Here is a 15,857-nt window from a genome sequence, read left to right as displayed (position 1 = left end):
CACACACACACACACAGCCTCTGCCTAGGGAGCAGCTGACATCATTCTCCTCTCCCAACTGAAAATTCCAACTGCCTTGGGGGGGGGGGTGAGTTTGAGGTGTGGAATGGAGTGTAGTCCAATCAGCTTCCATATGTAAATGACCTTGGAACGCTGGCCGGGACTGCACAAAGCAGCCAATGAACCCAGCCAGTGTCTTCCGAGTGGCAGTTTTTTCGGCCTAACACTAAAGGGGCCAATTTTAGAATTCTGGCACCCAAAACTCTTTTATAATAAGGGAGAGATCTTGGTGGCATTCTAAGCACTTGATAAAAGGCTGCCATTCTTGAATCAAGTTCTTTCTTGATTGCCTCCCATTTATTGTAGAGGTAAATTATTCCAGTAATAAATTGACCCAAAGTGCTACTATCTAGTCCTCCCCGTGAGAGATTTGGCTTTAGAACCTGCCATGTAGTTTTTAAAAGCACAGTCCACTTCAGGGTCAGGTTTAATCATCCCAATGCAAAATCCAGACCTACGGTGCTCGGATTATTGTACTGACAAAAATGATAGAGTGACTGTATGGAGGCAACAATGGCAACTAAAGCTCCTCACTCCCGGATTTTTAAAAAATCTGAACTTATCCCCCCCCCCCCGGTTCCAGCATATTCATACTTGCTCTGCTCACTGCTTAGGAGTCATTTCTGTGCCATCAGCTCCTTCCTGGCCACATCTCCACCTCAGCAGGGGGTGGGGAGAGCTGCAGACTTGCACATGCATCCCAACAGCTTTGTATGGCCACTGGTCAAGTACTTGACAATCCTCAATTTTGCATCAAAGGCTGCTGACAGAGTTGACTTACTGGGTGAAAAATTATGCATGCCACCTGGTGCAAAATTACTTTGGTAACAATTGTAGAGGTCAGGAGCAGTGTTCCCTCTAAGCTGAGTTAGTGTGAGCTGGCTCACAATTGTTTAGCCTCGTGCTCAAACATTTTTGCCTTAGCTCAGGAAGGATGGCTCCAGAGCAGACTAATTTATGCAGCAGCCAAATTGCTGGCTCACAACTTTAATGCCAGTAGCTCACAGAGTAGAATTTTTGCTCACAAGACTCCACAGCTTAGAGGGAGCATTGGTCAGAAGCCGCCCACCCTTTAATGCACTTTCCCACACTATTGTAGTAATGGGGAGGGACTTGTAAATTGCACACTTAGGTGATTGGGGTTTGTCTGGCTGATCAAGCAGATCAGTTTAATTGGAAAGAGATTTCTGCCTTGACCCAAACAGAATGGTCTTGTCCCCTGCATTTACATCATATGCTTCCTTCCCAAGATGGGAGAAAATGAGTTCCATCTTAACAACAAGGGCACCATCCAAGACAAGTCCTTTTACCTTCAAAACTTGCACATAAGGCAAACTACTTGGCCCAATTCGACTTCCATTGATCTCAATGTGCTTCAGCCACTGGATATGGGGTTGAGGGTCACTGTAGACTTTGCAAACAAATTCCACATTGCTACCCAGGGAGACAGTCTTGTTAGCTGGGAGCCCTGCCTGTAGGATAGGGCGGTGTGGTGACCTCTCTGAAAGAGACACAGGAGAGAATGGCGTCAGACAGGCTGCTTGCCTTCAAACTGCTTCTAGTGTTAATTACAATTTAATGTTTTAATGTTTATTACAATTTATATATTTAGTTTAAATATTTATACCACTTTCAACCATTTTTTGTTCAGGAAGGGGCTTATATAACCCAAAATCATGAAGATGGATAAAAATAGATCAGGGGTCTCCAAACTTTTTGAATCTGCAGACACCTCTGGAATTCGGACACAAAGATATGGGCACAATCACAAAATGTCTGCCACAGGAGGTGGAGGCAACCACAAAATGTCAAGGAGCGAGGTTATATATAACTCAAATCAGGGCTATTTTTGAGCCGGAATGCACTGGAACGGTGTTCCGGCGGGTGTCTGGGCCGGCCCCTCCCCTCCACACCGGCGGGAAAGCATCTGGCACCTTCAGGCTCCCTCCACTTAAAGGGTGCAAGCTCCCTCTAAGTGCAGGGAGCCGGTGGGAAAGGGCCCTGCATGCTGGCTCTCCACATGGAGAGCAGGCGTCCGAGGCCTCCTGGCTCCCTGCTCTTAAAGGGAACTTGCTGGAGTCTTGTAAGAAAAAGAACGCAAGGCGGGAAAGAGCCCCGTTGGGGTTTGTGGCGTCTCCTTCTCCACCCTCCTTGCTCCCGGTAAGTGTGGGGGGCAGTGGGGGGGCGCAGTGGCTTGATGGGGGGAGGGAGAGCCTCCCTCCCCCATCTCTTTGCCTTCTTTCTTTCCCTCCTTCTTTACTTTTCTTTTTTCCCTCCTTTCCTTCTCTTTCTTTCCTTTTCTTTCCCTCCTTCTCTATTTCCCTCTCTCCTTCTTTCCTTCTCTCTTTCTTCCCTCCTTTCCTTCTCTCTTTCTTTCCCTCCCATTTTTCCTTCTCTTTCTTTCCCTCTTCTCCTTCTTTACTTCTCTCTTTTTTCCCTCCTTTCCTTCTCTCTTTCTTTCCCTCCCATTTTTCCTTCTCTTTCTTTCCCTCTTTCTCTCCTTTCCTTCTCCTTCTTTCCCTCTTTCCTTCCTTCTCTTTTCCTCTTTCTGTCCTTCTTTCCTTCTCTCTTTCTTTCTTTCCCTCTCTCCCTCCTTTCCTCCTTCTCTCTTCTCCCCGCTGTCAGGTGTGTGGCCTATTATGCTAATGAGTTCCTGCTGGGCTTTTTCTACAAAAAGAGCCCTGACTCCAATAGCATCTCTTCAACCTTTCAGGCAGTAGCTCTGTTTAACATGATGCCTTTTAATTTACCCAGCCAGTCAGACGTTCTGCTGGGCAAAAGCCCCACCCACTATCTCAAAGCACTTGGTGCAGATCAGAAGTTCCACATTGGGGAACTCTGAAACAGATCATAAAACACCAACACAGAGAATTGTACAATTTAAAACCAGGAAAGCCCTTTAAAAAAAACAACAACTCCAAACCCATTTTAAAATATACAAGTACTCTATAAGATTAATTAAAAGCAGAATACACAATAAAAGCAGGTAGCAGAAATATCATATGTAAAAACACCTCTTAAAACTACCTCAGTTAAAAAATGGGTAGAATTAAAATGACTAATGCAAAATCATCAGCAAAACTAACAAAATATCTATTCAAAAGGTACATTTTTAAATTAGTGACATCATGTTGTTAGTCACAAACATGCTTTAACCTACTGCTGAAAAGTAAGATACTGGGTGTTATGTGCGCGGACCGCCACCAGGGGTCCACGGCTACAGTCAAGAGCTTAGCTCCTCTACAAAATAGGAACCTAGGATCCTAGTTTCCCCAGCATGAACCTATAGAAACTTTGGCGGGAAATTCAAACCCTCCAATGGGACTGTGGGTGTGCTGGGTGGGTGTGTATATAGTTGGCCTTGCAGGGCCGGTTTGCAGTTCTGTGTTAAATACAATAAACGTGTGCAAGCGCATGTTGTTGTCCGAGTCCTTCATGCGGCAAACCCAGTACTTTTCATTGGGAGTCCCACAAATGGCTGTAGGAATAGCATTCCATAATGGGGTGCCAAAACTGGGAAGGCTCTGTCCCTAACCTTCAGCTTCACCTGCCCATTTCTAGCCAGTCAGTAAGCAATTCTGAGGGAAGGGGCCAGCATGTTGGACTTCTAATTAGTACTCTGTCTGAGTGGAGTGAGAAGTGCACAGTTTAATCCAACATCAGGGAGTCCAAAAGCCCAGGCTGGCCAAAGAGAACCATATTAGCCTGTGAAGCTATGAGATTGTTCTCTGACTTTACCCCACCGGCATGGCAGCATATTCCTAGTTCCCAGGCGGGGTGATGATGGCAGGGAAAGGAGCTATGGCAGCAGCTCCTCTGATGTGAGTTTGGGCCTCCAATATTAACTCAGTGGCACATGTGGTCACAGTAGGGCCAAGCTCAAAAGGGGCAGTAAGCAATCTCAACAAGCCTGTATACATGTGCTAGACAAACACAGCATTTTATCCAAGATCCTGGCAAAATTCAGGTCTCAAGCAACAGGGCCAAACACATTTTACCGACTTGGTTCCTCCCCTGCCCCGTCCAGAGAGCTGAGAGGCACTCAAGTGAACATTAATAACTAGTCAGGTGCAGATCAGAAGTTGAACACAACTCCACAGAGACAAAGAGGCAAGCTGGCACGGAAGCAAAAGCCCCACAGCCGTCCGCAACCCTCACGTCTTCACTTGTGATGTGACAAAGCAGGGATTAAGAAGTTATTTTTTTCTCTTCGTTGCAAGAGGCTGGAGCCAAGACTTTTTTTTCCATCCCAGTCAGTCGCTTATTAAAAATGCGAAGGGAATGCTTCCTCTTCTAATCCCTCTTGCTAAGGATTCTTGATGAGTGGCCCCCCTGTAACCCAAAATCATATTCCACTTCCTGAAGTAAATATCACAGGACTGCTGCTTCCTCTGCCAAGAGCTCCCATTGACTCTCAGTAAAATTCTCCTTGAATTAGAGAGTGAGCTTTCTGCAGTGCGCTTCACAGCTCTCCTGAGCCAGCCAGGAGCAGACCTTGCCATGTTTCCTGTCGCCCCTCACGGCTGCTGGAGAGGCCTAGTTAGAGGGGTTGAGGTGGAGACTGCCACTGAAGTTAGAAAGAGGCCAAAGACCTAAAATCACATCCTTGTATTCCACATGAATGAACCTGCCAGATATCCTGACGTGTAATTCAGCTCCAAAAAAGAGCCACTGGGCTGTGTGTGAGATATGAATTGGGGCCAAAGTGTCAGGGGGAGGATTAACTCTTCTCTCTCATACTCTTAACCCTTATAAAAATGGCCCCTCATCCCATGCCCGCTGGTGGACCTCCTGATGGCACCTGGGTTTTGGCTACTGTGTAACACAGAGTGTTGGACTGGATGGGCCACTGGCTTGATCCAACACGGCTTCTCTTATGTTCTTAAGCTCTTGTAGGAAACAAAAGCTCCACACACACTAAGCTTAAAGCAGTCGGGGGGAGGGGGAATCAGGGAAACGGTGCACACACTAGAATAATGGAGAGTTTATTTATTTGTACTCTGATTTTCTCCCCAATAGGACCCAAAGTGCTTTACAGCTTCATTCTCTCCTCTTCCATTTTATCCTTACAACAGCAACCGGAAGGTTAGGCTGAGAGAGTGTGACTGGCCCAAAGTAGCCCAGCAAACTTCCATGGCAGAGTAAGGATTCAGACCTGGGGCTACACACTCAAACTACCACATCACGCTGCCGTAACCCCCAACCCTTCCAACGTTCTGCTCCATATCCTACCCTCCATTTGCTCCTTGTCACTAAAATACCATGTTGAGAGATCCAGTCATGGATCCCAGCATTGTGTGTAGCTTGGCCATAACGTTCTATAGTTCCTTATTCGCAATCACTTTCTCCCTAAGCATGCAAAAAGGGGGGGGGAGGTGCAAACCCCCCCCCAGTCCTTTTTACCACCCTATAAATATATGATGGACTGGTTAAAAAGGCATCAAGAAATGGTTAATCAGCACTAAGGGATCTGGAGCATGCAACACAACCCGCCTTCCTTTTCACATTTCTTCTGAAGAAACCACAACCACCTGGGCTCAGCTGACCCGGGTGACAGTTTGACAAGGAGACTGCAGAAGGTTCTGAGCAGTTTTAACTCCAATTTGACCCAGAAAAAATCCAGGTCAGTCACAGCCAATAGGAATGAATAGAGTACACATTGCTCCCTATAGATTACCAAATGCTCCTGGGATTTCCATTGTTTCTTCAGCAGCTGAGTTACAATACCCTTAAAAGGCAGCTCCGACACTTGGAATGGAATTGAGGTCTAGAGAAGGAAACAGGCGGCAGCTGGGGGGGGGGGAATAAATACTGAACCACAAAAAGTTCACGCAGAACTGCAGATGAGGTGGTAGAGTCGCTCCTGGACTGTACCCACTCCAGGCTGGTGGTGGGGTAATCGTTTAACAATTTCAACGCTTGGTATAGAAATTCCTTCCTAACAGAAAATGAGAGGTTGGGAAGGTCTAAGCCTAGCCTTCTACTCGACATACAGTTTTCTGTCATGGAAGGATCTGTTTCCCCTTTGAAAAATGACAGAAACATGGTTTGTTCTCAAAGGCTTGTCAGGACAAGACTGGGTCCAGCCACACACTGATCCAGGTCTACATCGTGCGTTCTCCACCTGAGGGTTTCCTCTGTTTCCTGTGACAGTTGCTGGTGGAAAAGGTCCTGAAGCGTGACAGGCAAAAGGTACTGCTCCATTGACCAGGCACTCTTCATTGACCAGGCCAAGCTTCTAGTGTTTATAGTTTATGAATTGTACATGTCCACTGTGGTCATCTTCGGAGGCCTGGCTTCAGGTGCCTCCACCCGCTGAGGATAGTTGGGCGGTAACCTCAGAATGGGTCTTCCAGTTGTGACACTGAATTACAGAACTCCCTCCCCATGAAGATTCACTTGCCCCCCCCCCCCATTACTCTCTTTTGCCGGCAGGCAGAGATTTTTATGTTTTGTTTAACAGTCCCTCGGTGAACCTCATTCATCCTCCCTTTCTATTTATGTGTATAAAGTTTGAGTCCAGTGGCACCTTGAAGAGCAACAAGGTATAATTCTGGGTACACGCTTTCGTGTGCATGCACACTTATTCAGATGCATGCACGCATGCACATGGAAGCTTGTACCCAGAATTAAACTTTTGCTGTCTATATCTAATTCTCAACATGGCCAAATTTGTGGATGCTTATATCTAGAATCTGGAGCCACCATGAGTAGAGAGGACAGACCTTTCTACAAACCTGAAAGATGGCCCAGGCTTGCAGAAAAACCTGAAAAAAAACCCAAAACCTAATAATAGCAGCAGTACCTGTAGCTTTAAGAAACAAATGCCCTCAGTGGCCATGGATAGGCAACTGTAACAGTAATCATCAACCTTCATACCTTGGCTTCTATCATAAAAAGCTATGAGCAAGGGCAGAGCCCTTTCCAGGGCTATTTTAGCCTTTAAGAGATGAAACAATTAAATAAATAATAAATATAGATGAAAATGGAGGGAGCAAAAAAAAGTAGTTTGGTTGGTGGGTGGGAAGGAGAGAAGGAAACAGGGCAAGGTGAGAATATGGGGGTTGCCTGGAAGGGGGAAATAGGAATACAGAGGAAAATGAGGTACCCCCATGCAAGATCTTGTGGGTTCCCCACTGTACAAATGGGCATGATGTGTGTGTGGGGGGATGCTCTGGTTTTTGGACAAAACTCTATGGTAGAATTCTACAATAGAGGTTTTGCCCACAAATCAGTGTGTTGCTCCTGATGCATTTACTTCCACCTTCTTCCCTCCCCGCTCTCGGTAAATTCACCCCTATCCCCTGCCAGCTGGTCCGATGGACCTGGCAACCCAATTCCTCACCCTTGAAAGCATCAAGACAAACCCCATTGATGGCAGTAAAGGAAAACCAGGCAGGTGAAATTCTTGTCACTGAATAAGGGCTGGGATTCAGGGGGTGCAGGGAAGGTAGTAAACATGACTACCTATTCATCGGGAGGTCAAAGGTCAAACAAACCTAATGAGGGCCTACCCGATTAACAAAGAGCCAGCTACTGTAGTGAGTGAGCGCTAACAAACCCCTTTGTTCCTCCTTGCAGACAATTCCCTTCAGTTTGCTCAGTGTAATCAAATTAAATTGCATTCTTAATGGTTCATTTAGTGGCATTTAGAACAACTCCACAAGTGGAACAAGCAGAGATCAGCCTGCCTGGTTAGGAATTAAGGCTAATAAAAAGATTCATTGGGGAGGGTGGCGAGAAGGGGAGAGACAGTTTCTGCCTGGCCCATGAAATTATCATGAACGTAACACTAGAAATGAATTAAAACCTCAGCCTGGGAAACAAAGGGGCCCACCCAGTTAAAAGAAGCTGGTCTGCCTTGGTAAGAAGATGTACATCCTGGGATAATCACAATTCACACGAAATGGCAGCCAAAAAGCGAAATTCATCCACTCCCTTTCTCTAACCCTTTCCTGATAACCGGCAACATAAATCTGAGTACTTACAAGGAACTCTTAGTTGTACAATCCACTTGCCTACAAAGGAACAAAGAAAGGGGCCGCAATAAACAGCTGCCTGAGAACCTGAGAGAGGCCTTGCAGGATCAAACCAAGAGCCACTGAACATCTGAAATATGTGAAAACCACCTCCAAGCCACCAGACATTTCTGAGCAGGTAGGGTGTCACAAAAGGACTAGGCATCTAGGGCAGGTGGGAACATATCTACAAGACTGACCTCATGTAGAATTCTCTTTCTGTAAATGGTCAGGTATCTCCTAGAAGCTCATATGAAGCTGACTTATACAGAGTCAGGCCACTGGTCTACCTAGCTCAGCACTGTCCCCTCTGGCAGTGGCTCTGCAGAGTTTCAGGCAGAGGAGGAGCTTTCCTCACCCTTGCTATATATATATGAGGTCCTTCAACTGGAGATGCAAAAGACTGACCTTGATACCTTCCACATATAAAACAGGTGTTCTACCACTGAATTTTGGCTCTTCTCCAAAGCCACCATCAGGGTTATGAAAGTGATGGTTTTCCCTATTACCTGCCTCCAGCATCTGGTGTTCAGAGACATATACTACTGCTATACTTAGAAGGCTTCACTTAACTACATTTACTAACAGCTGATAGAACTATTCTCAATGATTCTGTCCAACCCCCTTTAAAAGCCAGTTTTCTCTGTCGCCTAGATTGTCTGATCCAGAAAGGAAATTCTTATGTCCCTATTTTTCATAAATCTCAAATTTCAAAGGGAAGGGCTGCAGTTCAGTAGTGGAACACATGGTCTTCATGCAGAAGGCCACATGTTGAATCACAAACATATCTGCTTTAAAAACAATCTCAGATAGCAGAGCTGGGGAAGGCCTCCTTCCCCCTCCCATTATCTTGGAGAGCTGATGTCAGACAAGGTATTTTCGTCTAGACAGACTGGGCACAAAGCAACTTCATAAGCTCAACTCCCTTTCTGCAATCCTCAAAACCACAAAACAAAGCACAAAGTGAGCAATATTGCTTAACTCTTGCAGCTCTACAGTATATTACATGCACACGTGCACACCCACAGAGTCCCTTACTACTCTTACAATTTATGGAGTGACATGTCATGATCCTTTCTTCCTCTTTAAAGAGCTCAGGTTCCTTATTCGAGCTCAGATTCCTTACTTGGGTTTCAACAGTCTACTCTTCACCCCACATACAATCTAGGGCTGCCAAGTGGGGGCGGGGAAACCCCCGCTTTGGAGGCCCGATTTCCGCCCTGGTGGAATTGGGCCTCGGGGGAACTCTGCCCCCCGAAGCTAGCCACATCGCTCATGTTGGGGACGTGGCCCAGATCGTCGGGGGGGGGAAACCTATGGTTCCCCCCCGACGATCTGGACCACGCCCCCAACGTGCTCTACGTCGTGCGTCACTTCCAACGTGCTCTACGTCACGCGCGTCCCTCGGCAGCTCCCGGACAGAAGCGACGCTCCCCCGCCTGTGAGTCATGCCAACTTGCCAACCCTAATACAATCTCCTCAACCTTTCCAAAAGTGTTGTGGGACAATATTGTCTACAGCAGAGTTAACAGTAGCTGAGTTAACTTTTAATCTAACTAGTATGTGGTTTGGGGTGGGAGTGGTGCAGGCAACGAGAGAAGCATGGTTAGTAATCTAGCAGTACCAGCTGCTACAATGCCAGAAGCCTAGAGTTGACATTTTCCTTCTTCTACCCATTGCACATTTTTGAAAAATAAATGCACTTGCAACTTTACACCAAGGACTGCCCAAACATCCCCCTTCCCCTTCCCAGGTCTCCTTACCAACTACATCAAGCTGGTAGGTATGGTTAATGGTCCCATATTTGTTTTCCACAATGCAGGTGTAGTTTCCTTTATCTGACGGCACCACCGAGTCCATGATGATACTCCAGGTAGCGTGACGAACCTGTGGGGAAGAGGATGTCACTGGCTCAGGAAAATTACCCGCTGATAGACAGCTGGGGTGTGTGTGGGTGTGACAGCTTCATTCCTAGCCTGCTCCCTTTCTGCAGTTGATCAAACACATGCCTTTTCATCTCTGAGCAGGCCAAAGGTCTCACTGGCTCCTGTGCTGCATGTTCTAGACTGCACATAATTGCTTTTTGAGGTCATGTTTCCCCTTTTTGCTATACACAGGGGGAGTAATTGCTGCCAGCTGCCAGGTTGACCACAGAGCCAGCTACATCTGGAAACTGGTATTATTGACGAGTGGGATGAGTTCCTTTCTCCAGGACAGGAACCGGTCTTGGAAGTATTTCAGCTACTCCTCCACACAAAAGAAGGTGCCCAAGAGTAACCAGGGATGTGCAAATTTCACATTGCAAGCTCAATCACTCCACAATCCAGCATCTGGTGTAGATGACCTCACCTGTAACTTTTAAAAATAACTAAGAAAGAAATAGAAGTTTTAAGCTTGGGGTTTTTGTGTGTGTGAGGAAGTAATCACATATGGAATCCGATCCATTCTCCAGCAACCGAGGATGGTACAGTCCAGCAAAACTCAATTCTCCTTACTGTATAAATCTCTCCATATATGTGTAGTGGGAGGGGAAGGAGACTTATGAAGGGGAACAGCGTGATCTACTACACAATTCCAAGCTTGAAGGAAAACATTTAACATTTCCTGATTGGAACAGAAATGGTGCTGCTTAAAATAAAATACATATATTTTATGTCTATGTTGTGGCAACATCCTCTGCCCTAATTCTCTCTCCTCCCTGCTTTTTTCCTTCTGGACCAGACTTAGGGAACTCCACCCAAGAATGGAACGAAATCAACAGAGTTGCAATGTGGCTGGATTTCTAGTGTCTCAGTTGGACTTCCTGGAACATCAGCCAATCTCTGGACTTCATTCATGTACAGTTATCTCATGGGTAGCCACTGTTCCGTCTGGGGAAAAGATGCCTGTTTCTTTAAGAACTTCAAGGCAGGGAAGCAAATTCTACAGGTAGCTGCCTGGGAATTTGTTAAAAGAAACAAGCCCTATACTTTCAGGCTGGAGCATTACAGCTGTAGCTACGCCAGTTCATTCTCAGCTACTCAAAGCCTTTCAACTCTGCCCTCTTAAGGGCTTGGGGTCCTGAACCACCCTTGCTGATGAGAACATACTGCTTTCCTTAGGCACAGCTCAAAAAAAGGTCTTCCACAGTTGAAGGGCTGATTCATATCTCTGTTGCAGCTGCTACCAAGGTTAGCCAAGGGAACCAGTTTACAGGCCAGCTAAGGCAGCTAAGATAATAAAAAGAGGAGCTGTAAGAGCCAGATTAAAACAAAAGGAGCTGCAGCTTGTCTTTTGCTGGAAAGAGCCATCGCTTTCAGGAAGTGATAAGGAGCCACTGCTCAATTGGGTCAGCCCAAGAGAAAACAGCAGGGACCGTCTATGATTCATGAGCCTCATCCATGTCTCATTAAAGCCACTATTGATTCCCCAGGCAAAGCTTCTTTTGACCAGACGAAGAAGGAAGAGCTAGATCAGGATAGCTCGTCTGTGTCAATGGCTTGCTGCTACAGGAGCAAGTTTTATTAACACGCAGGGGCCCAGGCCACGTCAGTGGTGGGAGGTGTAAAGGCCATGCTGTGCTGAAAAGTCACAGAGAATGGAAACAACTTGTTCTAACTGGAGGCGAATGGATGAGGCATCCAAAACAAGGCAGCAGCGGCCAGTAACAGGTGCCAGAATGACTTATGCACTGTCACACATCTAGCCAAACTCCTCTGCTTGTTGTGAAAGAAGTTTGGAGATGCTGAAGTCGCATGTGGCAGTAGGCCCTCAGATACAGGAAATGAACAGAAGGAGCTGCTGTATACAGACTCAAGCCACTGGTTTGTACCGTTTACTTCAAATGGTAATGGCTTTCCAGGATCTTGGGCACAGATCCTTCCCTGCTATTGGAAAACCCTGAACAAGAGATGTCAGAGGACTGAACTTGGGACCTTCTGCCTACCAGGCCATAGCTCCCCAGCTCACTTTTAACAGCACATCTGGTGTGGCACAGAATCCAGAAAAACAAACAAGCTAGGGCTGTCAGCTGATTATTAAGCTCTTAATTAATTAAAAGCAGATGATCAATCAATTCTATTAGATACTAATCTCTCACTCTGTATTCTACCTTCTTCTCACGGTGTCTGCTTTCCTGCTCTTCAAGTGCTTTGTTGGTAGAGCGGATCCTACCCCATCCTACCATCCCACAGAGCAAAATTTAATTAATTATTTAAGTACTCCTTGTTGGAAGGGCATTTCCCCCCCCCCCCCCCCTTTGGAAAAAAATCCTTCTTGAAAAAGAAACACACATGCCCCCTCCTTCATTCAGTTACCAATTAAAGATTCCCATTCTGGAGAAAAACTCCTTGAGTAGTGGACACTTCAAATACGGGTATTTTATTTGGGATCAATGCCCCCAGCCCTTTAAAACATAGTGTCTTAACAAAGGTGTATTTCTAATGCTTGTCTTTACTACATTTATGATAACCCTTACGGGTAACTGGGAAGACAACAAATGCTGAAGAGCTGACATTTCTTTGTAATTTCTGCTACGTGCTAAAGAGCCAAGACATATCAACCAAAAACCAGCTTGCCTCTTCAGCAGCACAAGTAGCTGTGGGGGAAATAAAAAACAACAACACATATAGTGGACCAGTACAGTAGTTGCCTTTTAAATTTACAAGTCTCTTCCCACATGATGGATAATTTTTATATAATACTTTTATGGTCCATTATGACGGCCATAAATGTTGCAGGCTGCAAAGAAATAGACTAATATGGTTAACCTAGATATAACATAATTTAGGAACCGCTATGCTAGAACAGGGATGGCCACAGCTTCTCAGTTTTCAGGACACACAATGTTAAGGAACTGGTGGGGAGCCAGACGGCAGGAACTCCTACCTTGTATCCACCAATCCGATGATCAGGTTTGAATTCCCTGCCATTCTTCAGCCAGCGCAATGTAGGGGTAGGAGTCCCACTGGACGGACACTTAAATTTCACTGTCTTAGCAGCGGGAACAGCATGAAGCTTCTTCTCCATCTTCTCAGGGTATGTCCAGTAGGGAGCTATGGCTTCTGAAAAAGCACCAGTAAAGGACATGGGAGTGAGATGCAATTTGGGCAGCATTTAGCACATAGTATGCCCATGTCCCTAGGGTCAGTCACTGGCTCCTGTTTTCATGCACCACTGGGGATGCTGGTCAGAGAAGAGAACCTGGAATCTTCCTGTTCTTACAAATCAGGTGACACCAGACAACAAATCCTGTGCCTCTCACATCTACTGGTCTCCCAGAGCTGGATGAATTTGTTGTTAAGAAGGGATACTGCCAGAGAAATTGCCTGCTGCCCTGTCTGTTTTATACCTGCCTGCTGCTCTGCCTCACTTACCTGATGGTTACATGGGGCTAGGACCACATCCCCATTTCCCTACTGCTCAAAGCAATCTGAGAGCAATAAGCAGCCCTCTTGCCAGTTACCTCAAGAGGCAAGAGAATAGACAGATGACGGAGTTTCAGCATGAGCACAAGACCACCAGCAGGAAGAACAAGTTGGAAAAGACTCACTGCCTCTAGCTGCGTTTGCCAGATAAAACTATAGGCTTTATTTAGGACTTACAGCTGAGTATCGATCAGGTACTTCTTTTTTATCCCACCCTTCCCCCAATGAAGTCAGACGTACGGTTTAGTCTGGAGCTATCTGCTTCCTTTTCCTCTGAGGAGGAATCGTCGTCGTCGTCGTCATCTTCAAGGAAGAGGGTCTGGAAAAGAAGGCGGCCAGCATCGGTTTTTAGTGCTAACTTGCAAGGAAGCAGGAGGCAGAACAAGTGCACACTAGCACCTCCGTCTATTGGCTCCAGTACAGCTGTGACTCTTTCAACTACAGATGCACATATTTTCTTAAAGGAACACCCCATCTTTGGGAAATCAGTTTGATGTGCTGGCATCTGCTGGCCTTGAACAGACTAGGTAATGGGCATGAACTTGGGCTACCTACTAAAGCCTGCCGAAATTGTGCATTCTTGATGTTGAGATGGTTATTCAACAACCTTCTTTTAATATCTATCATTTTTTAGCTGTCCTCTAATAATTCAGGGCTCACCAAACAGCTTGGGAATACACATGAATTTGCCTTATACTGAAGCAGGCCACTAGTCTATCAAGATCAGTATTGTCTGTTTTGACTGGTGGCAGCCCTCTGGGGTCTCACCTAGAGGTCTTTCACATCAACTATTGTCTGGTCCTTTCAACTGAAGATGCCAGGGATTGGAATAGGGTTGCCAAGTCCTATCTTCCCCCCCAGCGGGGGACTTTGGGGGGGGGGCGTTCCTGGAGGGGGCGGGGCATCCTCGACGTGATGTCACGGTGGGGACGTCCACCCCCGCCCGCCTGATCTTCCAGCGGCGCCAGCTCCCTGGCATTTAAAGGGGCCCCTTTAAGTGCAGAGAGCTGGCGTTCCCCCCCACACACCCAATCTCCACAGAGATTGGGTGCGCAGGAAACGCCGGCTCCCTGCATTTAAGGGGGCCCCTTTAAGTGCAGAGAGCTGACTCCCCCCCGCGCACCCAACGGAGATCGGGTGCGTGAGAAATGCAGGCTTCCTGCACTTAAAGAAACTGGCATCCCCCCCCGCACACCCCTGCGAGTGTTGGGGCTTGGGGGCGGGGCTTCCCATGGTGGCCAGCTGGCCGGCGGCAGGTAGAAGCCCCCCAAAAGCGGGGGATCCCTGCCAAACTGGGAGGTGGTGGTGGTTTGGCAACCCTAGATTGTACCTAGGATATTCTGCATGCAAATCAGAGGCTCTTCCACTGAGGCACGGCCCCTCCACATGGTAAAACAGTTTCTGGGCTGTAGCAGCTGCAGGTATGTCAGGAGATAGCTAGAATCCTTCCCTTTGGCACTTGATTTTTCTATTTGCGGAGGGCTTTTTTAAAAAGTGTGTGAGAGTACTGAATCATGTGATGCCCATCCAACAGCACTCTGAAGTGGTATAGTCTAGCAAATGTTTTGTCCTGTGGTGCAGAATTTGCTTTTTAAAGGAGCACAGCTCATAATTGTTTCTGGCTGCAACTCTAGACATCCATCCCAGTTGGAAAAGCTCCATAAGGGCCCTTGGCTATAACTCAAAATGATACCCAAGAAGCCTTCTGCAACAAGGATTGTTGGAGCCTCAGAGCTGAAGAAAAAGTAATTGCAATTTCTACTAGTGTCCCAATCAGAGGAGTCTGAATAATAATAGTAATAATAATAATAGATTGGATTTATACCCCGCTCTTCACTACCCAAAGGAGTCTCAGAGCGGCTTACAACCCCCTTTCCCTTCCCCTCCCCACAACAGACTCCCTGTGAGGTAGGTGGGGCTGAGAGAGCTCTTGACAGAAACTGCTCTTTTTCAAGAACAGCTCTTGTCAGAACTACGGCTTGCCCAAGGTCATCCAGCCAGGTGCAAGTGGAGGAGTGGGGAATCAAACCCGGTTCTCCCAGATTAGAGTCCGCGCACTTAACCACTACACCAAACTGCACCCTTCATGCAGTGGCTGGAGTCCCGGTCTTCTGGGCTGTAGCAAAGGAGGACCTGGCCTTGACACGTCTCAGCAATGCTAGTAACAACAACTGTGCATTACATTTCTTCTCTCCCACCAACACAAACGTCTCATATAGCTCGTCCACTGGCATATCCTTTTTATTATTAGGGAAACTCTCCGGACAGGCATCTAATTCCAAGGATAAATTTACTCATAACAACAACTGAAGGAAGCCAATAAGTGATGAAGGAATAAGTGGCCCCACATGATGTATGGTTACTTGTCCAGACC

General features: G+C 46.6%; 1 protein-coding gene across 2 annotated transcripts in view; it reads right to left on the bottom strand.

Annotated features, from left to right (window-relative positions):
• The window catches only part of FGFR1 (fibroblast growth factor receptor 1), an 83,965-nt gene that overhangs the window by 24,919 nt on the left and 43,189 nt on the right, over positions 1-15,857 (bottom strand). Inside the window, exons 3-7 of one of the 2 annotated variants that reach the window (XM_015414218.1) lie at positions 15,740-15,755; positions 13,724-13,791; positions 12,945-13,120; positions 9,842-9,965; positions 1,371-1,561 (exon numbers count right to left, since the gene is read on the bottom strand). In XM_015414218.1, coding sequence (XP_015269704.1) covers positions 1,371-1,561; positions 9,842-9,965; positions 12,945-13,120; positions 13,724-13,791; positions 15,740-15,755 — 575 coding nt within the window. Of the gene's footprint in view, positions 1-1,370; positions 1,562-9,841; positions 9,966-12,944; positions 13,121-13,723; positions 13,793-15,739; positions 15,756-15,857 lie in introns of those variants that run through there. The other variant, XM_015414217.1, reaches the window with a different exon arrangement.

This window comes from Gekko japonicus, unplaced genomic scaffold (genome assembly GCF_001447785.1).
Source record: "Gekko japonicus isolate JY-2015 unplaced genomic scaffold, Gekko_japonicus_V1.1 scaffold9, whole genome shotgun sequence".
Classification (NCBI taxonomy): domain Eukaryota; kingdom Metazoa; phylum Chordata; class Lepidosauria; order Squamata; family Gekkonidae; genus Gekko; species Gekko japonicus.
The sequence above is the reverse complement of the archived record's forward strand: the minus strand, read 5'-3'. Positions and strand labels throughout refer to the sequence as shown.